Here is a 10,782-nt window from a genome sequence, read left to right as displayed (position 1 = left end):
ATTCTTCTTAAAACCAATTAGGATAACAACAAAAACAGAATAAACAAAAAACAAAATGGCATTCATTAAACCTAAAAAGTAAAAAGTAATATGGAAAATAGTAGGAAAAAAGTGAGCAGTTAACCGGGAAAATTCTTCCTTATTACACTTTTAAAAGAAAATATCCATTCTGTAGAATAGCAGAGTTGGAAAAAGTAAGAAAATTATATCAAGTTATGGGAAGTAAGCTGGCTGAGCCCAGGATAGAAAATGATCTGAGAATTGTCAGTCACACTAAACAAAACAGAAGAGTATAAATCTTGTGTAAAACCATCATGGAAGACGTTTGAGAAAATTTTAAAGAATAAAATTTAAAAATAAATTAAAACTTCAAAGTGTTTAGAGAGAAAATGATCAGGCAGAAAGGAAGAGGTAGCAAACAAATAATTGGTATCTCTGAAGAAGAGAGATTTAATGTACAAAATACTATCTAAAACATCAGAAGATCTTTGCCAATGGAATTAAAGAATACAATTACGTCTTAAGGAAAAATATAAAACAATAAGCTCACAGTTTATTCTGGTAAAGTGTCAGGACTTCATTTTTTTTCTTAACTGAAGAGGAAAAAACTCAAATTGTTTTAAAAATTCTACAAAATATTATTCCACACTACATCCATTACAGTTAATACTCTTATAGATGAACCATGACTGAAAAACTGTGGGCATTATAGGAAATGGTGATATGACAATATGAATATAATCAGCAAGGATACTAATACTACAACTAAGAATACAGTGATGTAATCAACACAAACTTGAAATGAAAGAGGAGTGAGTTTTAAACACACTTTTAGCCTATCAATCTCCTCCTTCCAGTGTAGGGAGTTATTAAATACTGTTTAAATGTGATAAATACAGTATTTTATAAGCAAATATATCCTAAGACAGAAAATTTGCCACTAGGAGTATTAGGGACAATAATATAATTTGTCAAAATCAGGCTATGGAAGGAAAATGAGAAAAAATATAAATATATTAATATTAAAATTTTTCGTAGTGATATCATTTTAAGGTAATAATTCAAGAAATAGAGGTTTCTTATATACAATGCTAATGGTTAACATCAAAAGGTATAAATTAATTATATGATTTTCAAATCATCAGGAGAAGTATACATACTTTACTCATGTCTCAAACATGAAAAAGTCATAGCGTGAAGTAAAGTGTTTTTTAAAAGAAGTAGTGGAAGCAGAAAGCTTCAAAAATGAAGTGGCACAGCTAAGACAAAAGTTATTTATGGTCCTAAATTGTGGTGGCTTTGACTGTCAACATGCCCTTCACTTCTCTGCTCAGAGAAGGGTCCAGAATCTAAATTTTGAAATGCAGCTAAGAAGCGGCTGCCAGTGAGGTGATATATGGGTTTAAAATATCTGATCTCAATATTCCCAATAGTTTATTTAAATCAGATACGTAAATTGTCTTAAAATTAGACACAGTCATTCAAAAGGAGACATGGTCACTTATTCACTGGGTATGACTAGGGCATTATGCAAAGGTTCCTCCAACTACTACCTAGGAAGAAGGAAGTTTTAAATTCAGCTCTTGGCTACACATCAGGCCCTAGGGAAAGGGTGAACTAGGAGCTGTTTCCACTTGTTATATTGTTAATATAGCAGACTCAGTGCCACATCCTTATCGTTTCAGTGCACATCAGGCCAAACTTCAACCACCAGCATCTGCATTTCTTCATTGAAAATATCTCTTCCTTCTGCTCTTCTACCTGCCCAGCCAGCTGAAGTGCTAGAAAATGAGCACTCCGCAGGAACAGCTCTCCACCAGAGACTGGCTCATGTGCACATTCCCTGGCTTCATTGCCCCTCAAGTGGTATTACTCTGATGGTGTTTTTTCCACACTCAAACCTAAAGATCTCTAGTAGGATTAGCACTCAGTTGCCAACCATAGCAATCTGCTCATGAACTCTTTAAAGTAATAATTCAAGAAATAGAAGTTTGCTGCATTTAATCCTAAAAGTAACCACTAGAAAAGAGAAAAAAACGACTTGTTTCCAAATTATCAGAAAGAATACATAACCTTACACCACCACTCCAAAAACAAAATAGGAAACTCAGATCAGAGAATATTTATTCCCATTCACTGTCTCATTTCCTGACTCCTCTACTAGTACTTCCTTTGCCTCCCAAATACGCTTCTTGAACTTCAATCCTTAGCTCAGGATTTGGTTCTAGGGGAACTCAAGCTAAGATATCTGGTACAAGAAGTGTTCCTTTGGAAGCAAATTTCTGGCATGAGATTCTGGAATCAGATCACTACTGGACAAATGGCAACAAGAGCCCGTTGCTGCTGGGATGGGGTGTCCATCAACCACTAGGGTGCCCTAGCATTGTAATTACTAACAATCACCTGCAGTGGAGTGGAATGGGGTAGAGGTGAAAAATGTGCATTTACTTATGCAATTATCTAGCAGGTAAGAGATATGGGAAGCGATGGTAACCATTACACTATGAAGTTGTTATTGTTGAATGCCATTAAAAACTAAAGGATGAAGATAGTGGACTCAGATCAGACAATTTCCAATTCAGGATATGATGTTGATGTCAGAGAGGCAGCACTGAAAAAGATCCTCATCTCCTACAATTAGTGACAAGATAGCATAAAAACTTAAACCAAGAATTTGACAGTGAGGAAAAAAAGATAATAATAAAGAAGCTGCATTGACCTCCACAGCAACTCTCCTGTACAAAAGTCAAGACTCTGATATGGAAAGAGTCTGACAGTGAAAATTACATTTAGCACATCTGTGTGGATGTGTTTCAGATATTGGAGTTCCTCTAAAGCCTCTGCCCTGCAGAGGTGGCCTCTCCCCCTTGCTGGAAGACTCCAGTCTTCCTTTCCCTGCAGAACATATAGAGGCCTCACTAGTGTCAGAGTCTTCACAAAAAACTAAGTACTTTTCTCAAGATCTAGGCCCACCTGCCTTACAGCTTTTAGACTTAATAATGAGGGGAAATGTTCAGAATGCTATGGTCTGATGACTAAGGAAAATTGTCCCTGCTTTGGAATGGAAAGGATTATTCACCAAAAGACTTATAGAATTTGGCATATCATGGTTTCAGTCCCAATGTAGACTGTGAATTATGTTACTGGCTTTGCCCAAATCATCAAGTTTTTATTTCCAAGTAAAAAGTTTAATTTACATTACCATAAAGATTTGCTATCCAACTTTGTAACCTACCCTGTTTATTTGCTTGTTTAACAATATCTAACAATATCTTCAACAATCCAGGCTATCTAATTATAGAATTATGTGATTGATTTATTTATTTTTTCTTTTTGAGGAAGATTAACCCTGAGCAAACATCCACTGGCAATCCTCCTCTTTTTGCTGAGGAAGATCAGCCTTGAGCTAACATCCATGCCCATCATCCTCTATTTTATATGTGGAATGCCCACCACAGCATGGTTTGACAAGCGGTACAGTAGGTCAGCACCCGGGATCTGAACCAGCAAACCCTGGGCCGCCAAAGTGGATTCGTGAACTCAACACTTGTGCCACGGGCCAGTCCTGTGATTTATTTAACTTTTAATTCTCTGTCAACCAGATGTCATGCATACTCAACTAAGTGTTCCAGCCAAGAAGTACTTCAATAGGCATGTATGTACGTTAATAAAATATTTTAATGACAGAATAAATGTATTTAGGTGGTGTGAACACAGGATAGAGTGAACTATATTTGACATATGCTTGGATTTAAGATCCTAATCTTAAAAATAAACATAGATGATAGAAATTGGGTTAATTATAATTTTGAAACTGTAATTAGATTTCTGTCTTGCAGGGGAAAACAAAACAAATTAGAAAGAAAAAGAAAACTCTGGATACCTGCAAGCTTCTTTACAATAGATTGTTGGGTTATCCTGGAAAATACTTCTGAAAGGACATGTATTTATGCAAATGTAACACAGATATTCTCCAAGAATTTTAAAATTACAACTTTAGTCTGAATGTACACATTTTATGAAGAAGTGAGTACACGTTTGTTTATGTAAATGATTCCATCGAGGATTTGACAAAGTACTATGATGGGCTCTTCATTCCTATGCATGAGTCATACTCTTCTTAATTTAATTTATTGTTGGTGGTTTGGATTGGTACAGCCTTTCTGTTTCAGTTCTTAGGAGCTGTGTCAAGATTTTTGGTGAAGATATTCACAAGATTTAAAGAAAGAATGCATATAATTAATAGTCACTTAATGGAGAAAATTTTATAAGTTGAACATAGACTGCATTTTGTAAATATTAATTTTCATATCATGTTTAGTAATAAACAAGACTTCAGGGAATTTGCTAATGCTGGACAATTATCTTAAGATATGAGTTTTACATGGGTGGTAGGTGATCTTTTTACCATATAACTGGTCTTCCCAACTATTCATCATCTTATAAAAAGACTGACCCTGAGAAAGATAAAGGAAATTTAGATGGGCAGTTAGGGGAAGGAATTGTGAGCTGCTACATCAATGCTCTGTCTTTCCTGAATATTGCTGCCTAGACACATTGTTCATGCAAGCTTAAGGACAGTCTTGTTGATGAGAAAAGTTGCATTCTAGGCACAAGAATAAAGCCCAATAGAAAGTGTATGAAAGTAGTCCTGAGCTTGTGGATCTGAGAGAAGCAACACCTAGGAGTGATTTTCTAGTTATATTTGGTGTTTATTTCCCTAATGCTATCATCAAAATTCCAGGAAAGCCTTATAAAAACTATACCCTTATCCCCAATTAAAAAAGATATAATTCCAATATTACTTAAATTTACCTGAACAAGAATAAGAAGGAAACACTTTCCGGTTCATTTGATGATGCCAGCATCACCAGGTACATAAATTACAGAGCAATTTACCGTAAATATACATCAACAAATACTTAAAAGAACAAATAAATTCATTAGTATATAAAAAAGATAATACATCATATCCAAGAGGGATTTAATTCAGGAATACAAGTTTGGCTTATCATTTATAATCCAGCAATGTAAATCACGACATTAACAAAAGAAAGTAGAAATACATATAGTCACAACAGACGTAGAGGAGAGTTAATGTAATTAAACAACTATTCATGAGGAAATGCTGAGCAAACTAGGACTAGAAGTGATAGAGCGTATAAAGTGAAGAACTCAATTACTTCCTTCTTTCTGTATAATGAGTTATCAGTAGCACCGAAGACTGAAGCAATGGAATTTTAGTTAAGAGGAGGACAAGCTTTTTTCTTTTGATCAATTTAAATCAATTACTTCAGAGACTGAGGCTGAGATTAAGTATATATATATATAAAGCCTATGAATAGAGATAGTTTAACTTCTTCTTTCCAACTTGGATGCCTTTTATTTATTTTTATAGTCTAATTACTCTGGCTAGAACTTCCAGTACAAAAAGACCAGCAGTGGTGAAAGCTACATCCTTGTCGTCCTTATCTTAGTGGAAAAGTTTCAATCTTTAACCATTTAATATGTTATCTGTGGATTTTTCATAAATAGCCCTTTTTCCTTTCATTATAACATTTATTTGGTTGAGAAATTTCCCTAATATCCCTAGTTTACTGAGTGTTTTCATCATGAAAGTGGGTTTGAATTTGTCAAATGCTTTCTCCGTGTTAATTGAGATGATCATGTGGTTTTATTTCTCTATTCTATTTATGCTGTGTATTGAACTGACTGGTTGTCTTAAGCCACACTTGTATTCCTGGAAAAATCTCACCAGGTCATGTTATATAATCCTTTTAGCATGTTGTTGGATTCTATTTACTAATCTTTTGTTGAGGATTCTACCAAATATTTAAAGAAGCTCTAACATCAATTCTTCTTAAACTCTTCTAAAAAGTAGAGGGAAAACTTCCAAACTAATTTTATGAACCCAGAATTTCCCTGATACCAAAGCTAGATGAAGACACTACAAGAAAAGCACAGGCCAATGTCCTTAATTAACAGATTCATATCACTTTAAATCTGTAGTTCCTCAGGTGTATTGTTTCTGGGACTGCTATCTCCTGATCTTGATTTTGCTATGTGCTGTGTGAGGTCAGCTTCAATGAGATTGAGCTTTTCTAAAGTTGTATTTTCAGGGCCGACCTACTGGTTAAAGTTCAGCATGCTCTGCTTCCCTGACCCAGGTTTGGTTCCGGGTCATGGAATCACACCTCTTGTCTGTCGGTGGCCATGCTATAGTGATGGCTCACATAAAAACAGGGAGATTGGCAACAGATGTTAGCTCACGGTTAATCTTCCACAGGAAAAAATATACATATATATATATTTACAGAATTGTTCCATGATCGATTCTTCATTTACAAAAGAGAACCATAACCTTAGAAGCACTATAATGACGGTGAGCCACAAATTTGAAGAAACCTGTGACCCTATATTACCATGTGCAGTAGAGCTACTCAGTGTTAAAGAATGTATTTTTGACCATGTTCTAATGAGAAATAATCATCTACTGCATCAAGTCACTGGTAAATTTCATCTGTGTCTTTAATGGCATGGTGGATAGAGTTACCAAGATTAATGAATATATCATCTTTTTCATAAACTGATATTTTTAGGAAACATATTACCGAAAAATGTTTTTCAGATTCAATAGTAAATATGAACATCTGAGGGCACTGTACTTATATTTAAAAGGCCAAAGCAAATTTCTAACAATACCAATAACGTGAATAGAAAATGAAGTTTACAACGTATTACTAACAAAGGAAAAATAAGCAATGTAAATTGTAACTTAGGCAATTCTATATTTAGAAACATGGGAAGATAAATATACCTTCAAGGGAAATTAGAAAAAATAAACTCAACATGGATTAATAATAGCTATCTCTACCATTGTCTTATAGATAATTTTTCCCTTGCATATTTCTGTTTTCTACATCGAAGTAAAGTTAAAATATAAACAGTCTTGCTTATTTTTCTTAAGATTAATTGAGTACAGGTGATAATAATGCCCCAGGGCTTTAGGAAAATAATATACGGCAAGATATCACACGGGACAGTGTTACATCTAATTTCTTGAATTACAATCTTTAAGGCAATACCTCAGTGATGTGTTCTGGTCTCCACATCCCTAAAGTCTTGATGCCATATATTTGTAACACAGTTTGATACTAAGATTTAGTTTTCAGATATGATCTTATTTCTGATACTTTGGAGTTTTATTCATAGGCTGAAAAAATGTTCCTTATACGAAATATTTAATCAAATATTCCGTGAACTTCTACTTTTCTTATCAATTGGTTTCTATCAATTAGATGTCAAGCAGGAGCCTCCTGGAGTTCATTAATCTTAGCAAAGAATTCTTCAGGAAATGAATCACTCAAGAGCTACCTTATTTAGGTGAGTTCATTCAGTCTTTTGTTTTACTTTAGAAGGAAAATATGGAGTTCCAGTGACCTTTGGAGTAGACAAACACATGTGTAGAACAAAGTTCCCACAAATCCACTTAGTTTGGCTAGGAGAGGGCTTATAGTATTATAATCTGATTTCTTATCTCTTTAAAATGATATTCATTCTGGTTTTCTCATTGGATAGCCACATTGTACCAACAATGAAGTAAACGTTACGGCAAATAGAAAATAACAAAAATTGGCCTTGTCTTCACACTTTCTATAATCTCTGAGGAAGTAAATGACAATAATAACCATATTTGTAGATTATAGGATACAGCATACAGTAATTGTAAGTTATAATTTTAATGTTTATGTGTATACAAAGGAGAAGAAACAATGTTCTGTCTTTCCTGAATATTGCTGCCTAGACACATTGTTCATGCAAGCTCAAGGACAGGGTTGTCTAACCCTAACCCTAACTCTAACCCTAACTGGATGGTAATATTCAGTGGCACAATGAGACGTTATAAGAATGAGAATACAATGATAAAATAAACTATATGTAAATGAGAATACAATGATAAAATAAACTATATGTAAATGAGCAGGTGCTATGGAATACAGCTTGATAAATCCATCATGACTAAAAAAATATATATGTTAAGTGGTAAAGAGGTCTAATTTATAGAGGCAAGGATTCTTGGTAAAGCCAAACTGAACAATATAAATTTTATGCATTCACTAATAAAAAGTATTTGGAATCTTTAAAGTAATTGGTGGTCAGGTTAAAGCAATCATGGAAAATTATTCTCTCCATGTTGCATAGAATATTGCAAATTGAAGGAATGTTCCTGGGAAAAATGGCCATAATCTAGCTTTGCAGTACAAAGACCATGTAAAAGATTTTATAGAGGATGTGTTGTGGGTTAGTTTTTGAAAGATATTTCTCCTACAGACAGAAGCATGTAGGAGTCAGAGAAAGCTATAGTCTAAAGAAAAAACCTATAGGAGAATCGGGAATATTTATTATCCAACTTCATTGAAATACTCAGAGAAATCCTACAGTATTTCTACTGTGTGGTTTCTGTAGGAAAGAACTTCTACATTGTATTCCCAAATGTCCCCACCATTTGATTGCTGTCCATGTTCAGGCCTGAATTTCACAACCAAATAAGGTTTTTGAAATCATACCAATTATTTATAATTACAGTAACCAAGAAAGCTGAATATCTACCATGTGTCATACATGTTGTATGTCTTTTAAATTCAATATTAAAGTATCCATTTTCTTTCTAGTGATTTAAATTTTATATTATTAATATTCTCATTTCACTGTTGAAGAAATGCTTACTGGTATCAAGTAATATTCAAGAAATATTATAGTGTCCTATTTGAGATGGGTTTATACCCTGACACCAGTCTTTGGAAAAGCTTTAAACTTAATACAAAAGGACAGAATGTATTTTCCTTACAGCCTGAAATTTATATCCATTGACCAGGGCTTTCATAGTTCTTATTGTTTGTCACTACCCTACTTCCAAAATTTACTACATTGAAAAAAGAAGGACTTTTTGTTAAATATTGTTTTTACTATTATCACTGAAGACACAGTACATATTTTACTGTGATCACCTCTTGATGAATAATATAACATGCCATGGATAATAACATTTATTTTCAAAATTAGTTCAACGTGAGCGAACCAAATAAATATTAAATTCATGATTTTGTAGGGATGTTAGAGATTTAAACAAAAATGTTAAAAAAATTTTGGTAGATATAAGTTCATTGTCTTACAGCTTAAGAGGTGAAGCAGGGAAGAAACTATAGAAACTTGTATGTATTTCCTCCAGTGCGACGATTTTTACTAAGTTCAGATTCAGAAGAGTTAGAGCAGACCTTCACGTGAAGTCAGCTGTCTAAGATTACCCTGAGATTTATTATGTAAAATAGAGCAGGGTCTACTCAGTTTTTTGTTCTTCCTGTTTTTTCTTCTCCTAGTCTTGTTTTTGGTTATTCCACTCACACAGAATTCTTATTCACTGTGTAATTTTTATATAAGTGAATATTAACTTTTGAAAACATATAACAGTGAAAATCTATCATTTTCAGCAACACTCGTAAAGACACCCATTGAACCTCTCGACATTTCTTCTATTCTCTTACCTATTTCGAGTTTTGGTTCTTACTACTCTTGATCAACTTTCTTATTTTGTCCACAGGAACCAAGAAAATCACAGTGGTGGAGTCACTTTTGTTCTTTTGGGCTTCTCAGAATATCCGAAAACCCAGTTGCCTCTGTTTCTAGTATTTCTGTTCATCTACACAGTCACTGTGTTGGGGAACCTGGGCATGATCGTGATTATCAAGATGAATCCCAAACTCCACACCCCCATGTACTTTTTTCTCAGCCACTTATCCTTTGTTGACTTCTGTTACTCCACAGTAGTTACACCCAAACTATTAGAAAACTTGGTTGTGGAAGATAGAACCATCTCCTTCACAGGATGCATCATGCAATTCTTCTTAGCATGCATATTTGTGGTGACAGAAACATTCATGTTGGCAGCAATGGCATATGACCGCTTTGTGGCAGTTTGTAACCCTCTTCTCTACACAGTTGTAATGTCTCAGAAGATTTGTTCCCTGTTAGTGGGGGCATCATATTCTTGGAGTATAGTGTGTTCTTTAATATTCACATGTTTTTTGCTGACCTTATCCTTTTGTGGGACTAACTTCATAAATAACTTTGTCTGTGAGCATGCTGCCCTTGTTGCTGTTTCCTGCTCTGATCCCTACATTAGCCAGCAGATCATTTTAGTCTCTGCCACATTCAATGAATTAAGCAGCCTCATAATTGTTCTTACTTCATATGTTTTCATCTTTATCACTGTCATGAAGATGCCTTCAACTGGAGGGCGCCGCAAAGCCTTCTCCACATGTGCCTCCCACCTGACTGCCATTACCATTTTCCATGGGACCATCCTTTTTCTCTACTGTGTTCCTAACTCCAAGAGTTCATGGCTCATGGTCAAGGTGGCCTCTATCTTTTATACAGTTGTCATCCCCATGTTGAACCCACTGATTTACAGCCTTAGGAACAAAGACGTGAAAGAGACAGTCAAGAAGTTAATCGCTGCTAGATTGTTCTTTAATAAAATGTAAACCTAGAAACATTAATTATTTATTTTTGAGAGTATTAGTAAGAGTTATTCAGTAGCAAAGCAGTACATGAATCTATGGTAACCTTGCAATTGACAGTCCAATATCGTTTCCCCCTAATTTTTAGTAAAATAATCTTAACATTACAAATACTGTTAGGGATGAAAGCTCAGACTACTTAACCTACATTTTTGATTCAAAAATTGGAATGTAAAGACCTCTGTGTTAGTACAGATGACCATAT

General features: G+C 34.4%; 1 protein-coding gene across 1 annotated transcript; it reads left to right on the top strand.

The window, feature by feature from the left end:
- Positions 1-7,354: 7,354 nt before the first annotated feature.
- On the top strand, positions 7,355-10,541 carry LOC139040720 (olfactory receptor 5D13-like). Its single transcript, XM_070487483.1, has 2 exons — positions 7,355-7,383; positions 9,599-10,541. Exons 1-2 carry the CDS (start codon positions 7,355-7,357, stop codon positions 10,539-10,541), a joined length of 972 nt encoding a protein of 323 aa, XP_070343584.1.
- The last annotated feature ends 241 nt before the right edge of the window (positions 10,542-10,782 follow it).

Source organism: Equus asinus, chromosome 17, assembly GCF_041296235.1.
Source record: "Equus asinus isolate D_3611 breed Donkey chromosome 17, EquAss-T2T_v2, whole genome shotgun sequence".
In the NCBI taxonomy this organism is placed as follows: domain Eukaryota; kingdom Metazoa; phylum Chordata; class Mammalia; order Perissodactyla; family Equidae; genus Equus; species Equus asinus.
The sequence above is the reverse complement of the archived record's forward strand: the minus strand, read 5'-3'. Positions and strand labels throughout refer to the sequence as shown.

Excerpts from the sequence above, each read along its gene's own strand:
- LOC139040720 (XM_070487483.1), top strand. The coding sequence starts at position 7,355 with ATGAATCACTCAAGAGCTACCTTATTTAG. Across the intron at positions 7,384-9,598 it reads TCAAGAGCTACCTTATTTAG|GAACCAAGAAAATCACAGTG; the intron begins GTGAGTTCATTC and ends TTTTGTCCACAG.